Genomic DNA, 16,471 nt, shown 5'->3' with positions numbered 1-16,471 from the left:
AAAACACTTATATTAGAATTATCATTTAATTTTGTAGTTTAATTTTTTGTTTTATTCATAATAAAATTATAAAACTCTTTTAACTAATATTAAAATTTAAAAGCTTATTCAAATTATATGAAAAATTTTAGAGTTTTGCATTGATTTTTTGTGTATTTTAATTTCAAAGAGTTGTGTAAGCTCTTTTTTTGTATAAAGTTATATAAAAATTAAATATAATAATTTAAATGACATTTTAATGTTATAATAAAAAATTTATATTAATTCTTCATGAATTGTCTTAAAATTTTAGATTAATGACAATTAAATTAAACTACAAGATCATTATTATTATTTCACTTCTGTAAGATTTGAAAAAATTCTCTGCATTTAGCAAGGCAGTCATATTTTTCGCTTAGTTGCAAAAACGGTTAAACCCGACCAAAGTTGATCACCCAACGTTAATTGAAAATAATTAGTTAAGATTCAAAATTTCCACGCGGAGGCACACATAAGACCCCCGAACCGGTGCACATTTTCCCTCATCCTCGTAATTAAATAACGCCCCGGCGCGACCAAGAATAATGAGATATGTAAGAATTTCATTAATTTTAATTAAAAAAGATGGGCGGCCGGCCGGCTGGCTTTTCGGCGTTAATATTTTTCGGCAGAGTTATTTTCGCCGAGAGCACTCGCATTACTCATGATAATCGCGCGAGGAGGAGCTTGGGTGCGCCTTGCCGTCTCCAATTTGCCGCCGCGCCCGAGCAGCTGCAGCAATTAAATTTGCATTTGACTCTGGTGTGTGCGCGGAAAGTAAGTGCGACAATGACGTTTACGGCCCCCGCTTAATCAAAAATGGAATCTCAAGCCTGCTGGGAAGAATATTGCGCGCTTCAACTTCAATACTTTTAATTCGTGTGCGGCTGATGCGTGCGATAAGAATTTTGTAATGGGCCACTGTTTAGATGCCACCGAGCTGATAAATTAATGCGTTTGTACCGCTTTAATGGTCACATCATTAGCAACCGGAGCGAAACTTTTGTCACGCGCCCTTGGAAAATATGCTCCCGTCCTCTCAGTCATAAAAATCGATTTTTATGTTTCTCTCCTAATGTTGAGTTTTAAAAATAATCCTTAAGAAGTCTTTTAAATCGTCTTCTAAAAGAAAAAACAAATAGTTTGCATTTTTTTAAATCTTGCTAGAGAACTAAACTCGCTTAACCTTTTCAACTAAAATTAAAAAAAAGTGTTTGAGAAAAAATAAAATGAATCTTTTGATGCAGAAAGGGAAAATTATAATTTGGCCGCCATGGGTTTAAAGTTAAACAACCATTAGACATCTCAAAATCAGATTGAACCTGGACAAATAATAAAAGGGATTGCGTTAGAAATTGACAATGGTTTTGAATTTTTTCAGTCAAGAGTTTCCGAATTGCTAAATTTTAGTTTGAACTTTTTCGGGGTCGCCGGACTTGGTCCGAAAGGAAATAGTCCGAAAGTGCCTTTTTGGACTTTATCCGAAAATTTGGAAATAGGTCCGAAAAAAACGGAATTCCGAAAAGGCATTTTCGGCCAAAGGCATTTTCGGCCTATTTCCTTTCGGATAAATTCCGATTTTTTTCGGACTATTTCCAAATTTTCGGATGAAGTCCAAAAAGGCATTTTCGGACAAATTCCTTTCGGATGAAAGGCGGTCCACCCTTTTTCGAGTAATTTTGTAAGCAATTTTGATGATACATCCAGTAAAATCGATCTATTGATATCTCATAGAAAAATATTAAATTGACATTTTAGGTAGGATTTCAATTAATAAATTTTGATTGTCCCATAGGATAAAGTAAATGAAGGAATTGAGAGTTTTTATGGAAAAATAGCTCATTAATAAACATAATAAAATTAAATAACTTAATTATATTCTAGTCAGGATCCTCGCACCTCGTTTTCTTCTTATAACTCCAAGTTTAAGTTTTTAATTAACAGAAACTTTGCATCTGAAATTATTTTACATAATTAACGTCTCACAGTGCAAAAATAAATCATATAAAAATTTTCCATTTTCATTTAACAAGTTGATGTAATTATCCGTTATAAGGTACACAATGTAATTAGTAAATTGAATTAAAGGGTAAATCATCAATTTGTTAATATGAGACATTAACATATTAAAATTGGAGGATAATTATATTTGTTTGAAGAAATTGACACTCAACGAGGTGATCATGGAAGTGAATAACTCAAGCTTTTTCCTTGTTGTTAAAAATTATTTTCAATCAAAAACAAATGACAAAATTAATAAATTTGGCTCATTTAGAATTTTAGAATTTGATTCCTTTCGGAAAAGGCTTTCAAGTGATTGGCTTGATCGGGGTTTGATCGGCGAGTTGTTTTATCTAAACTGGCGTGCGCGTCTGCCCGGCCCGAGATACTTTCGGTCGTAATGAGGGACGAGAGTCGTTTACTCGGCAGCGTTAACTGGTACACGAAAAGTGCTTTGCTGCATGACGGCGCTTCCTTTAACTACACTTCTTGCGTCGGCCCGAAACCGCCACCCCCGTTTCTGAGTGAGGCTAATGGAAAACGAGTGCAGTGCATTCTTTCGGGGCCGGACCGACCCATCAGCACATAATTTGCGCCGCTGGTAAATGGCAGAGGCAGGGGAAAGAGCTCGGCTCGTTGCACATCAAAATTCCGAAGAGATAGAAGCGGCTAATGGAATGATGCTTTATACACGTGCCGCGCGCCGATTGTTTAGCTTTTTCGCCGGTCGAGTGTTCATCAACATAGGGTGAACGGCGGCTGAGTGAGCCAATTTGTCACCCTCCGATCAAAACCACTTCTCAGCCAAAATAGTTTTAGAGTTTTACTGAAGTAATGTTGATAGGGTTGAGAACAAATGTAGACGACTAATTGCACGAGTATTTAAACATATTTTGAGCATAAAACTTAACATAATATTTTTTTTAATTCTTAATTAAGCACAGATTATTATTTAATTTTAACGATGATAAAAAATGTTTACTTTATTTACGTGGAATTTATTACTATTTTATTTTATGTTATTTTAATTATTTAAAGCTTATTTTCTTTGATATTTGGAATTTTTAAGTACAATATTAGTACATCTGATGATAATTAATTTAATTAATTCTATATTTTTGTGAGGCGTTAATTACTTGCCAATTTAACACATAATTGTGCATTCGTTGAAGGAAAATCAGTGTTCTTGTCGTCACAACATCATCATATAATTATGTCCTTTTGAATAAATTAGGTTAAATAATAGCAACAAAAAAGAATAATAACCATTGTACAAATTTTTTGATTACGTGAACCTGTAATTCAGTACTTGTGAAAGTTTTATAAAAATAATTAAAAATTATTTATTTATTATATACTAGGCTTGCTAGTAGGAAATTATTAAATTAATGCATCAACTTTTTTCCAGCTGCTAACAAAAAAATTAATTCCAACGAAGCAATCCTTTCATTTTTCTAACTTGTAATTTTCAACCGATTTTGCCCCTGAAAACATGATTTGTGAATTGATGGAGCGCATTATTTGGCTTGTCGTGCCTCAGTCTGTATTAATGTTAATGTGGCGTGAGTGAAAATGTAAACATAATGCCTCTCCTCCTGGAGGGTGCAGGTTTATAAATAAATATAGCTAGCGATAGAGCGAACAGATCCCAATCAGAGGCGTGATTAATGGCCCTGTTTTTGATGCCTAATGATAAATAATATTCGCACTTGAATTATTGCAATTATTCCGAATATATTATTACCTCGGCATTGCACACGGCAACGCATCTCGGAATTGAAAAGTTAATTTCGAACGTCTTTCCGTGAGTTATCGCCAAGTAAATCACAAACAACGTTTCCGCCTCCCATTAATGCCGAGATATAAAATATTGCGCGAATCTGCTGCTTTTTGCAAACATAGACTCTTTCCCCACCCACTTTAGACTTTCTTCTCCTTCCTTAGCCGTAAATCGCCCGACAGAAAGTGCGGCGGATTTCGGCAAGAAATAAATTATATATAATTCATATAAATATCACAGGCGGCGCCTCCTCTCTGCTTCTCTCTTTTTATAAATTTTCAAAGAAACACATAATACACTGAGCCTTTCTTTTCCTCTTGCCAAAAGTAGACATAACGAGTAGCAAACTTTGTACGCCAAGCACATTAATGGCCATTTCTCCTGAAAGTAATCTTCAGATGGCAATCAATAAAATAAAGCTTTACTGTCTGCTACGCCATTTGAAAATGAAAATTGTCTCAAGAACTATGAGAGGAAATAATTTTATCATATTAATTTAATAACCTTTCATAGTGCTTTACTAATTTTTCATCAAAAGGAGAAATTACAATATTAAATATACGTAACGGTGAACATTAAAGTGGTTAATTTCACAAATCGTTAAAAAATAATTTATCTGTTGTAAAAAAAAATTAAGTAATTGCATTCTAATTTAATCAATTAATATCACTTTAAACAATGCAATCGTTTTATTACAAAGGAGCAAGAAGTTTATAGATGGGAACTTTTATTTTGTGAAATCTTTAAAACCAATTTAAGAAATTAACTCTTTGCAATAAGATTTCAATGACATTAAAATTAGATTGTTTAAATCTTAAATATATATAAAATTAAATGAGTAAACAATTTCCACAACATTCCGCCTCCACTTGTGATAAGCAAGGGCATATATTCTTCAAAAAAGTTTAGCAATTTAATAAGCCGCCTCAAAAACGGCCAAAGAAAGTTCTCTTTTTAAGACAGGAACCTCTCTATTTCAAGTCTGAGCATCATTTTAGGGAATTATGGTGTTGCCCGTGTCGCGCAATTTCTGTTCAACGTTTCTGAGGTCAGTCTCAAGTGGGCTTAATTTTTGTTGAATCGAGAGTACAATGTACTAAAAGTTGCTATAGAAACCAGTCCTGAAAGCGTTTCAACTGTTTTCCCTGTTTTCAATCACTTTTCGTCTAAAAATCATTGGGAGAAAATCGGTTAAAAAGTCGTGATTGAACATTTTCTCTCATCAATTAATTTGTTGAAAATCATAAATTGAATTATTTTCCTCGTTTCCAAGCTAATTAATACTTTCAAAATATGGAAAAATAATTTCATAAATTCGTTATCGAGTCTCTACTTGCTAAAGTATCCAATCTCTCGTCGAACGTGCGCGCGGTAGACGTAATAACAAAGTTTGAGTTCGGATGAGGTACAGGAAAGCAGTGTGGAACAAGCTACTGGAAGCTGCTCAAGGCTGTCGGCTCTGATTTATAATTAAATTACCTCTCGGTGTATATTCTGTTTAAGCAGCATTATCAAGCGGGCGGGTGTTCGCCAGCACAAACATGCACCACGGACGCGCTCATAATGGGGCCGATAACTACAGAGATTACCAGCCGGCAGCTCTCTCGAGGTAATTCTCTTGCACTCCCTGACATTTATCGCCGCCGATCAATGCGCCCTAGCAAGCCTTTCGGCGCAATAGCCCCCCATTGTTGGCGGGCGGCAAATGACCATTGTATGGGAATTACATGCGAGCTGCTGTCTATCACTCTCTCTCTCTCGGCTTCAATTATGCAACGGCTGGAGAATTGTTCGCATCGCTTTCAGTGCCAATGATGCAAGAAAAGTGATAGTAGTGCCGCCGCACCCACGCACGACATTCACTGAACTCGCGCGGCAAGATTCGAGACGACGAAACTCTCTAGCTCGAGTGTGTTATGCAACCTGCGCCGCATATGTGCCCGGCGGCACGGCCGCCTATTCTCAGGCAGGTGAAAACTGAAGTCGTATAAGAAATTTGATTATATAAATCGTTGTGTTAAATAATTTCTTTTTAATTTCGGGGCATTTTTAAACATTTTTTTTAATTGTTACCAATTCTTACATCACACGAAAATTAACAATTAAATTGGCGACTCTTTGTAATTATAAAGAGTGAATTCAGAAAGAAAAGAAATATTGGTCTAAAAACGGTAATATTGAAATTTTTTATAAAAAAAAAATACTAGAAAATCTCATCTTTGCTGGAAAACTTTACTAACAGAGCACTAAATTTAAATGAAAGTTTGGTTATTTAAAAAAAAGAGTAGTTGAGATTGAAAATTTGTTAAATTATCATTGTTGCCCTAATTTTACCATCATTGTTGTTTACTATAAATTTAATATGACTACTTTGTTGTTTGTCGCGGTTTTTTAAGTATTAAAAACGAAAATAATTATAAATTCAGATATTAATCAATGATTTGTATAATATTTTAATTTTCTTTCAGCTGATTATTTATAGACAAAAAAATCCTTCTTTACATGTGTGTGCTACAGACCATGAATTTATGATATGATCTCTAAGTAATTTGACAAATTTAACACAGCATAGTATTCCTTTTTAAATTATAATCATAATTTTTGGAGAATAAATAAACAAATAAAATCTGTAATAAATTAAGGAAACGCATGATTTTATTCCATTTTTCATAAATTTTGAAACAGAATAAATACCGCTAAATACTATAAAAAAATTGGTAATTATAATTATTAATTATTTTAATTATCATTTTACGCATATTTTCTTTTATACAAAAATCCACTTGGGTTACATTCTAATTAAATATTCGTTTATAATTAACTGTTGTTACCTTATTTAGGGTGCGTACCGTGACTTGCAGGTTTGGACAGCTTTACGATAAGTACGCGTTTTGCTCCTGATGTACATCTGCTCGTGACAGGCAACAAACCCATGCGTGTTAAGCCCTTGCGTACATCACGAACAAATTTAATGTTTCTGCGAACCTGCTTCTTTTTAGATAACATGTGCATAAGTAATCAAGGGGCAAGTTGCAATTAACAATTTGGAGGAGCTTTTTGCGGACGCGATCTTGGCTTTGCATGTGTCGCTCTTGGTAATTGAGTGGCCGTGCCAGAGTCTGGTGCAAAACATATAGACACAACGCCTAATTTTCCGCTCGCTGGCCTCGCTCCGAGCTGCTTATTTCTCTGTGTACACTTTGCAGAGCACTTTATTATAACACGGGGCGCCGACCACCCTCTCTTCTTTTCTTTCTTTGTCTTTGTCCCCGCTCGATGCAGTGTGTTTACCGGACAAGATGATAGTTCTGTAATGAGATGTGTGTGTGATGTTGGTTCGGGCCACGGAGAGCTGCAGAGGGTCCGGCGATGCGAGCGAGCAAATGTGCCCGGGGCCAACATTCACTTTGTTGGTCAATCTGGACGTCTCTCTTTACCTGGGCATGGCGCTGACTTTTAAATATAACCACACGGCTTGGCAAAATCGATGCCTGCACGCGAGAGCGAGAGAGATGAGAAGGAAAAGGTTTTCCCATCAAATAATGTCCCTCTCTTTCTGCTGCGGTATGCTTTGGACCAGCCTATTTTTGCGTCTGCCGACTTTTATTAAATCACTTCTGCTTCATTCGGCTTTCTGCGCCCTCGCCGGTCCGGACTCTTGATTAAATTTTGCCGGAATTCATTTTCATTTTGCCGGCGCGGCGCAGTTCGATGGCTTTTCGAATGAGGTAGTTTAGGCTTTGCTTGAATTTTGTGAAGCAGCTTTATTGGCATTTCATACTCAAATGATTGAATCAAATGTCACTCAGAATCGAAAATCTTTCCATGAGAGTGGTATAATATAAAAAAAAATGTAAATTATACTTTTTAATTCAATTTTTATAATAAGCATATGCAATAAATAAAGTTAAACTTAAATGATTATTATTTCATTAATAGTTATAAATTATTATTTAGTTTCAATATTTTATTAAAAAAACGCTCATTTTTTTCTAATTTTCTAAAAAAAAATTAAAATACCAGCAGCACAACAAATGAGATTAATAATTAATTATTTGATTTTAAAAATTAAGAATTTCAGCTGAGTAATGCATGATATTGAAAAATAACAAATCAATAACCTGGTTTCGTTTCAAATAAATCGCCTCCTTTTTTATTTCTGATAAATTCCTTTAAATAAAATAATTAAAACTATCCTTCTTCAACTAATTTTGCACTTAATAAGAATCAAGAATGTTTTCATTATTGGCAAATTAAACCTGGAATTTAGGTTATTTTGAAAGAGCACTTCAGAGAGAAGTTTTGTGGCGAACAACAACAGTTTTGTGAGCAACAAGTCGAATCTGTTGGGTGTTATCAGCGCCAATTTGGAGGTGCAGAATACCTTCATTACCAGGCCCGTCGTTGGTGGAGGATATCGGTCGGGCGCATCGGAACTCGTTCAATCTTCCATCAGGATTCGTTCACACTCGAGTGGCTTCCATTAAAGCAGGGCGGCCCCGGCAACACAAAACTCTTCAGCCTCGGCGCTCTCTGTTTTTCGCCCAGATTTTCCTCTTTAGCGCAGGCAGGCGACTTGCTTTTTTGCTCCTTTCAGCGCCGCCGACGATGCGATGGAATTAGAGCGCTCCCATTTCGCATGATAACTTTTAAATTGCAACTCTTCCTCGCTTTGCTTTTTATCAAGTGCATTTATTGCTCTCGGTAACGAACGGATTTATTACTCCCATCCGACTTTATGAAACGGACCGATTGTTTTTTTCCTTTGCGGAATATATGCATGTGCGCGGGATCGAGAGGGAACGAGGGCGGCTCTCTTCTGCGGCCGACTGCCTCCTTTGGCCCCGCATCAATCCAACGCTAAATTGCATCTCCTTCTACCTTCTTTTATGCCTGAAATATTTTTCTTTGGCCAATTATTGACTTTGCAGATGGGGACCATTCTTCCGAAGAGGGTGGCCAGGAAAGTGCTGCGGGCGATCCAATTTGTCCCGACGTGTGTGTGCACCTCGAGTGCAGCAGGAAGCAATTTCGCGTTTGCTGCTGATGTAATTACGCCGAAGAAGATCAGAGAGTCAGTCGGCTCAGAAAGAGCTCTTCAGATTTGAGTTTGACGCTCAAAGAATCCGTTTTTGCTTTTTAAATTAATATATTATTCTTTTCAGATATGTTAAATTTAACTTTCCTCTATTTTGGCGAATTTTGCATCAATAATTAATAATTTTTTTAAATTATAGCAGTATCATTAATCATTATAACATTATAATAAACAATAATTAATTTGAATTCAAAAGTGTCTTAAAGAGAAAAGATATTAAAAAAACATACTATCAACATTCATCAATCAACCGAATTAAAATATAATAAATACTAATAATATTTTCTTGAATTTTAATTGATTTTTCCTTTATTTGAATGAAAGTTTTCCTCGGTAGTGTTTATTAAGCACTGTTTAAAATTAAAATTTACAAATCTTTTGCTATGATTATTCTTTGAAAATATTGTGAAGAAAATTGATTTATATGTTAAAAATCTATTTATTTGTACCTCAAAGTGCGTTTTGTACTGCGCAGATAAGCAGCTTTGCTGTTCGTCTCCAATTTAGTTTAAGTCTAAACTTTTGTTTCGCAACTTGCGAGCTGGATTTAGTCTAGATTTATATTTGTGCCATCCTGTTATTCCGCACTTTAAATCATCTAATCTGCCCGCGCACTTTCGTCGCGCCTGATGCAATCAACGGAGAGAGAGGATGCTGCGTGCCGCCGAGCGCATGGGAGGATTTTTACAATCTGCACTTCCAAGTTTGGAGCAACTCTCGACTTTATCGTTGCCGCGCCGCACAAGTTTGATTGGAATCGGCATTTAATCCGAAATGAAATGAAAACTTTTCTGTCTGCCCGAGCCCTTTCTAAATTGATGTGGCAAAACATTCGTCCTCTCCGTTATTTCACATTTATTTGATCCCCCAATCAAAATTCTAATTAGAGCAAAATTTGCTTAGATTTTCAATTATTCCTGCAGAAATGGATTTGATGATGAAATACGATCAAAATTACATTTTAACTTATGCTTTTTCTGTGGGCCATGGAATATTTCACTGCGTATTAAAAATTTGTGCACGCTTTTGTGAGCTGAAGCGGTGCTGAGTTGCTGACTGTTAAAATTATACACTGGAAATAGAAAGGAAGGAATTTTTATTGTACCACAAATTCTTGTGATCAATTATTTTTTAATTATTCATATTATTTTGATTAAAAATTAACATATAAAATTTTAGTCATAACTAATTAATTTTTATGATTTTACAAAATATATTTGATTCAGAACCAATGATTTCAATAATTTTATTGATCATTTGATGATTATTTAAAATAAAAATGTCGATAAAATATTATCATATGATTTGCTATTATCCCCCAGAAATTCAATTTCAGGTCAGATTATATCATTATATTAATTAAAATAAATATAAATGGATTACTGGGTTAGTGCAAGTATAGGAAAAATTCCCGTTGCACGCCGACGCCAAGGTAGAGTGCCCTCACGAGCCTCACGCATCACGCACATCATCAAAGCAAATCACATGCGTGAAATAGCTTAAAGTTATCTAGTCAACAATCTTGTGATTCTGTGTAATTCTCACTGAGTATCATTGAAAATTTTATAAGAAATATAATTATTCTCTTTGTAGTCAGGTAATTGTTTTGTCTCAGAAAACTTAGCCTGCAACTATTCTTCGCTGAATCATCACCTTTTGTGTATATATTTTTTTTAATTTGTATTTTTTCAAGCACAATTTGTTCCCAATAAATGATTTGATTATGTAGTATTGCTATGGGGTTAATTGTATAATCATCATTGTGTGAACTGTTTCATAACTTTTTACAAAATATTTAATATAACAATAATTGAAATAATATTATAAATTAATTAAATTTTCGTATAGTTTTTTAAATTGGAAATAGCAACGTGAATACACATTTTCCTTATACCAAGTGTTTGAATTTTAAACAATTTCTTTTAAATTACTAATTAAATGTGATTAAATATAAAAATTATCACAATAAACTAGATTTTACAATTGGTTTAATCCTTCCGCGATCGCGTGTTGTGCAACTTGCGCGCGTCACATTTTATGACATAAATCTGCTCAAATCCAAACGAGGACAATGACAATTATGAAACTGATTAAGTTGTGATTCAGGACATGAATCGCTCTAGTAGGGGATGGGATGGCTCGAAAAAGCTCAGTCTGCTGTCGGCGTTGCTCACATGAGGTGTGCAAGATGACTACGAGCGTTTTCGCGCCTTCGGCCGCCTTCCGGAGCCCAGGGATGCAGCACAGAGGTTTTCCGGCTCGAATGGATTCGTCGTTTTACACCACAACCGGGTGCGAATTTTGCTTTAAAATTAAAAGTCGGCGAGAAGTGAACTTGTGATATTTTGGCACAGGTGGTCGACCAATAAGTCGAAACGACGAGGGGACCAAAGCGATAGTGGGTCTTCCAGCAGCACTACGGCAAGCAATGCGGCGGTCAGCGCTTTGGCTCTTTTGTCTTTCCTCTTTTTCTTAAATATGCTCCAAGTAAGTTGTAAATTTTGCTATTTTAAATTAAAATAATTATTATTTCGTGCCATAGCAAAATCTCTCAGCCGGTCAACAACAGACTTTACTCTTCATGGTGAATAACACCGGCACAACCACTGGCAATGCCACTCGACTGACCGCCAATCGGAGACGAAGACCATTGATTGCCGTGGCACAAGTTAAGGCGAAGCAAGGTTTCAACGGGCGGACTAGACTCACGATAAAAACCATGAAAAATATGAAAATTCGGAAGAGAAGGCCGCGATCCATGGATGACGATTTAGAGCGAAAACATGTTGTAAGTTTTTGCTGAACCTGGAATATTTTTTTCTAATTATTCAATAAGGAGCAAATCAATGACTACGGGGATTTGTCGGAAGCTCCTCCACCGTTCATGATGCCCGGTCTTCCCGAAGGAGATTTCCTTCAACTCTCAGCTTGGCTCAAGGGTCAATTGACCTCGGATGAGCTGCAAAATGACCTGATTGATACGATGACGAACTGCAGAGCTTTGGTTGCTTGCAGCATGCGCAAAGTCCCAGGACAGGCTCGGAATGTGACAATATTGCAAAATGAAAATATTAGGTTGGTTTTTTAATTAAAAGCTTAAGAATGATTAAGAATAAAAAATTATTGGCAGGCAAATTTTGATTGAGGCTGGATTTTATGCTGAGGCAGATCATCTGGACGAGGCTTGCGACGATTTGCAACAACTTTCAGGCAAAGAGTGCAACGCTTTGGCAGCATCGTTGTCAAAATTGCTACCGACAGTTCAACTACACACTCCCAAAAATTGATGTATTTTCAAGTAAGCGATTCTTTCTATTGCATAAAAAACAATAAACTTAAGACGAATAAATAGAAAATGCAGTTTTCCTTAAATTAAATTTTTCTTTAACAACTATTGCCTGTTTTTGTCTTTGATATTAATTTTTAGATGATAAAGACTCATGGAATGGAATAAAAAGTTCATTTAACTCACGGAACATTTATTTTTGGATGACATCAGCATAAGAATCGATTGAAGCAAAACATTTATGTCCTCTAATGGCAATTATTGTGAGACTTTTAAATTTTGTTGAAGGCTGCGATATCCACACTTTGCACCTGTGAACAAACAAAACCAAAATTTAATAATATTTCAAACGCCCACGCTCTTCCAAAATAGTTTGTCCATGGAAAGAATTTAAAAGGGAAATATTTCTTCAACTCACAAAGTCCTCCTTTCCTTCGATGGATTCAGTCAAGAGGTCGACAGAGACCTTCTCATCTTCGATGACGGCTGAAATCTGCAGCTTGTGAATTCCGTATGCCAGAGGTACCATCTTGGAGGCTCCCCACAGGAGTCCGTCCATGACAATGCTCCTGACAGCTGCTTCGAGTTCCTTCATGTCAGTTTCGTCGTCCCAGGGCTTCACGTCAAGGATCAAGTTTGATTTTGCAATTAAGGCAGGTTCTAAAAATAAAAATTAGACACGAATAACCATAAGAAATTTGAATTGACTAAGAAAATCACAAAATACGACGAAGGTCTAACTATTTAAAAAATAAAAATTCACTCGTCGAGTGGTCTGTAAATTTAAGACCATGATTTCAAAAATAAAAAATTCAATCGTCGAGTGGTCTGCAAATTTTAAGACCATGATTTCAAAAATAAAAAATTCACTCGTCGAGTGGTCTGTAAATTTTAGACCATGATTTCAAAAATAAAAAATTCACTCGTCAAGTGGTCTGTAAATTTAAAACCATGATTTCATAATTTAAAAATTCTCTCGTCAGGTGGTATAACTTTCTAGAAGCTAGGTTTAAAAATTTTAAACCCACTCTTGGACTTCTTGGCAGCATATTCCTGAAGTCTCTGCTCCCTGACCTTCTGTGCCTCTTCGTCCTCCTCCTATGGTTAAAAAAAATTAGAACAAATGGAAGAGTTTGATTGAAAAATTACATCAGAGGAGCCGAACAGATCGACGTCATCATCATCTGCAGGGGCGGGGGCCTTGGCAGGGGCGGGAGCTGCTTTGGGTGCAGGAGTGGAGCCTCCGAGGTTGGAAGCTTGCTTTTCAAGCTGAGCCAGTCTGCTTTCAAGTGAGTCCTGAGCCTTCTGCATCTTCTCGACCACTGGAATTGAACAATAATTCAATAACAAAAACAATTCCAATTAAAATTAAATTATTCCATTTAAAATTTTTGACTTACACTTCTTGAGGCCGTCATTTTCCTTCTCCAGGGAAACAATTCTGTGAACGAGGTCTGTGCCACCTTGGTTGGTAGCCAGGGTAGAGAGACGGTCCACCTGAAAGTGCAAATTTCATTACAGCTGCTGAATTATTTTGTGAAAATGTGATGCAATTATGAACCTCAACGTGCGATTTTCAAAAACCCTTGATTGATAAGCGTTCAATTTTAATGACTTAATTCTAAAAGGTGGGTAGCAATATTATGGATAATTACAGCTTTGCAACAAACAACTGCGGAAGAGAAAGAAAAGCTACTCTGACTGACAACGAGCAAGAATCTTTATAATTGTTACAAATTTGTTAAAAACTTTCCTCCTCGACCCCCTCGTTTAAAAATTAATTTCTTGCTTTACTCACACATTCAAGAGAGGACTTAATGTGTTGGCGAGCCTTGGCTACTTCACTGGCGAGGCTAATTTTTTCATCTTGTTGATTAATAGCAGGAGGCAAGAGACCCTACACCAAAACACACTGTAAGACATTGTCAGAGATTCACTGCCCGTTAAATGCTTGGAAAATAAATATGCATGCAAACCACGGATCAATCTCTAGCTGCAAAAATATTAGTATAACATAATGCAGGTCATTTAGCTACGAAACAAATTATTTTCATGCATGCATAGCCAAAAATTAATGATGAGAAAGTTACGCTGATAAGATGGATGGAATATTACATTTATGGTATTTTCAATGAATTTGTTTCAAGAAATTGACATCCGAGGAGATGATCATGGAAATGAAGAACGCAGGCTTTTTCCACGCTGCATAAAAAAAAATTGTTTTGGTTCAGAAACAAAACGGCTGTACCAGTTTCGGTCTTGATCTGCGACCCTATTCCATGAGCAAGAAAAAAAATCAGAAACATTGAAAGATTTTTTGTTAAAATGTGGTGTTTTCAAATTTTGCTGATTTTTAGTATTTTTCTTGCTCATGAAATAAGGTGACCAAAACTGGTAGAGCCGTTTTTTTTTAATGAAAACTATTTTTTACGAGGAAAAAGCCTGAGTTCTTCACCTCCATTTTCGGTAAAAACACAAGGTGTAGTCAAACCAACCAAATAATATAAAGGAAAGTATCAAATTTAAAATTTAACTGCTTTTTATATATTTGGTAAGTTAAATAAGGATTCAAATTTTTGTAATTCACATTGAATACAATTCCATGCAGGTCAAAGAACTGCAATCAAAACGAAGAGGAACGAAAAATTAAGAACAAATTTAATAAGAGTGTCCAATTTTTTGTTCATTTAAATTGCTATTCTGGCCCTATAATTCATTAATCATTCATTCTACAAGTAATTTTAATTACGAGAACTTCACATCTGTTTTCTAAAATAAAAACAGATAAAGTCTAATCAAACTTCTGCCTAACAAATTACTCATCGAAACGAATAAATTTTACCCTATCATCTAAATTAAGTGATAGTTTTCATAGAAATATTATTGACTTACGACGCTTAGTCTTTTCTTTTTGATCAGGCCAGTATGTACCTTGTTAAGGATAATTATACTTTTATTCATTGTCACATTGGAAACCCTTGATTTTCAATTTAAAAGGCACACATTATTAAAACGAAAACTCATAAATGTGAATTAAACGGAAAAATAAAAACTACTTATTCACAAATTTGGCATTTTGAGATTTCACAAAAATGCATTCACTCTTATAAGAGATCAAATATTGTAATCAACTAATAGCCAAAGATATTCAATCATTAATTAAATTATAAATTATGTAGCGTTCAATTAAAATTTGAAATTTGTGTTTGCATTTTTGTGTCGGCCCAATCTGCAGTTTCAGATAATGTGGAACACAAAAATTAAAGAAAAAAACTAGGAATGTTCCAGACCAAGCAAACTTGTACCTTATCGGACTCTGAGTTTTGCTTTTTGCCTTTTTTATTGGCCTCGTTCTTCCTTTCTTTCATGTTGGCAACCGGCTGCTTTTTCTCTGGCTCGGGTGCCGGAGCCGCAGCCTGTTGTTGCTGGGGCTGAGGGGCGCTCGATTTGCCACCAGCAGCTGCTTCCTGGGCATTATTAGCAGAGGAATCTTTGTTATTCCTCTTTCTGCGTTTCTTTTTCTTATCGGGGTCGGCGCTACCGTTTTCTTGTTGGGCAGGCGGGTTCGGGGTTGGTTTCGAGTTGGGCATGTTAGCGGAGTGAGATGAGGAGGTTAGTAGAGGCGTTTGTGTCCTGTTGCTTGATTGAAGCTTGCACAAAGAACACCATTTGATTTTGAGAACAAGAGAAAGAGAGATGACGTAGCGTGATGAGACAAGATACAATGCAAGTCCAATTACGTACTAATTTCCCTGCTAGTCTATTAATAGTATAAAAGTTGCACAATTCAATAATTACATATACCTTTGAGACTTGCTCCCAGTGCTGCCTTTCGGCGTCTTCGTATTTGGTTTTGTCGGCCCAGTTCCTTTCGTAAATGAGTGGAGAAGTCATTTTTCAGAGTTTGTCTAAAAAAGTAAAAAAACTAATTAAATTGGCAATGACGTTGCAGATTTAAAACGAATTTGGTATGTAAAATCTTCAAAAAAAAATTATATAATGACACTGTTTGCTGCTGGAAAGGTCCAACGTGGGTCATGCTTTCCAAGTGTCAAAATTATTCAGTCAATATTTCTGGTAATAATACTTGCCTTAAATCGGAAAAAGTCGAAAAATGTGACAGTAGCAGGCCTTGAGTAGCTTCTAAGTTGATCAAATTAGCTTTAACTTGAACAACGCTGCCGAAATTGAGCCGAAATAGTGAGCAGATCGAAGAATATCAACCAACGATTCCGGCTTCCTCACGAAAAGGGTCAAAAACAGCCGACAAATAAATAATCCAAAATGG

The 16,471-nt window shown here is 35.7% G+C and overlaps 2 protein-coding genes across 5 annotated transcripts in view; one reads left to right on the top strand and one right to left on the bottom strand.

Annotated features, from left to right (window-relative positions):
* The window catches only part of LOC132201636 (uncharacterized), a 71,476-nt gene extending 59,243 nt beyond the window's left edge, over positions 1-12,233 (top strand). The window contains exons 2-6 of one of the 2 annotated variants that reach the window (XM_059627949.1): positions 11,004-11,189; positions 11,252-11,384; positions 11,440-11,685; positions 11,734-11,972; positions 12,028-12,233. In XM_059627949.1, the coding sequence (XP_059483932.1) occupies positions 11,032-11,189; positions 11,252-11,384; positions 11,440-11,685; positions 11,734-11,972; positions 12,028-12,184 (933 nt within the window). In that variant the 5' untranslated portion in view covers positions 11,004-11,031 and the 3' untranslated portion in view covers positions 12,185-12,233. Of the gene's footprint in view, positions 1-10,890; positions 11,190-11,251; positions 11,385-11,439; positions 11,686-11,733; positions 11,973-12,027 lie in introns of those variants that run through there. The other variant, XM_059627950.1, reaches the window with a different exon arrangement.
* Positions 12,234-12,359: 126 nt separating this feature from the next.
* Positions 12,360-16,456, bottom strand: LOC132201635 (elongation factor 1-delta-like). 3 transcript variants are annotated; one of them, XM_059627944.1, is made up of 9 exons: positions 16,275-16,456; positions 15,988-16,091; positions 15,489-15,650; positions 13,982-14,080; positions 13,584-13,680; positions 13,333-13,505; positions 13,212-13,281; positions 12,602-12,843; positions 12,360-12,494 (listed from the first exon to the last, which is right to left on the bottom strand). In XM_059627944.1, the coding sequence occupies exons 2-9, from the start codon at positions 16,075-16,077 to the stop codon at positions 12,456-12,458; spliced, it is 972 nt and encodes a 323-aa protein (XP_059483927.1). In that variant the 5' UTR covers positions 16,078-16,091; positions 16,275-16,456; the 3' UTR covers positions 12,360-12,455. The 3 variants fall into 3 exon arrangements, with proteins under 3 accessions (XP_059483927.1, XP_059483930.1, XP_059483931.1); XM_059627947.1 differs by lacking the exon at positions 15,489-15,650 and having other exon boundaries at positions 16,275-16,455; XM_059627948.1 differs by lacking the exons at positions 13,982-14,080; positions 15,489-15,650 and having other exon boundaries at positions 16,275-16,454.
* Positions 16,457-16,471: the final 15 nt, after the last annotated feature.

This window comes from Neocloeon triangulifer, unplaced genomic scaffold (genome assembly GCF_031216515.1).
Source record: "Neocloeon triangulifer isolate White Clay Creek 2 clone unplaced genomic scaffold, ASM3121651v1 ptg000014l, whole genome shotgun sequence".
Taxonomy (NCBI): Eukaryota; Metazoa; Arthropoda; class Insecta; order Ephemeroptera; family Baetidae; genus Neocloeon; species Neocloeon triangulifer.
This window is presented reverse-complemented; position numbering and strand designations above follow the sequence as displayed.

Excerpts from the sequence above, each read along its gene's own strand:
- LOC132201635 (XM_059627944.1), bottom strand. The coding sequence starts at position 16,077 with ATGACTTCTCCACTCATTTACGAAAGGAACTGGGCCGACAAAACCAAA. Across the intron at positions 15,651-15,987 it reads ACTGGGAGCAAGTCTCAAAG|GAAGCAGCTGCTGGTGGCAA; the intron begins GTATATGTAATT and ends AATAATGCCCAG. Across the intron at positions 12,844-13,211 it reads TGCTGCCAAGAAGTCCAAGA|AACCTGCCTTAATTGCAAAA; the intron begins GTGGGTTTAAAA and ends TTTTATTTTTAG.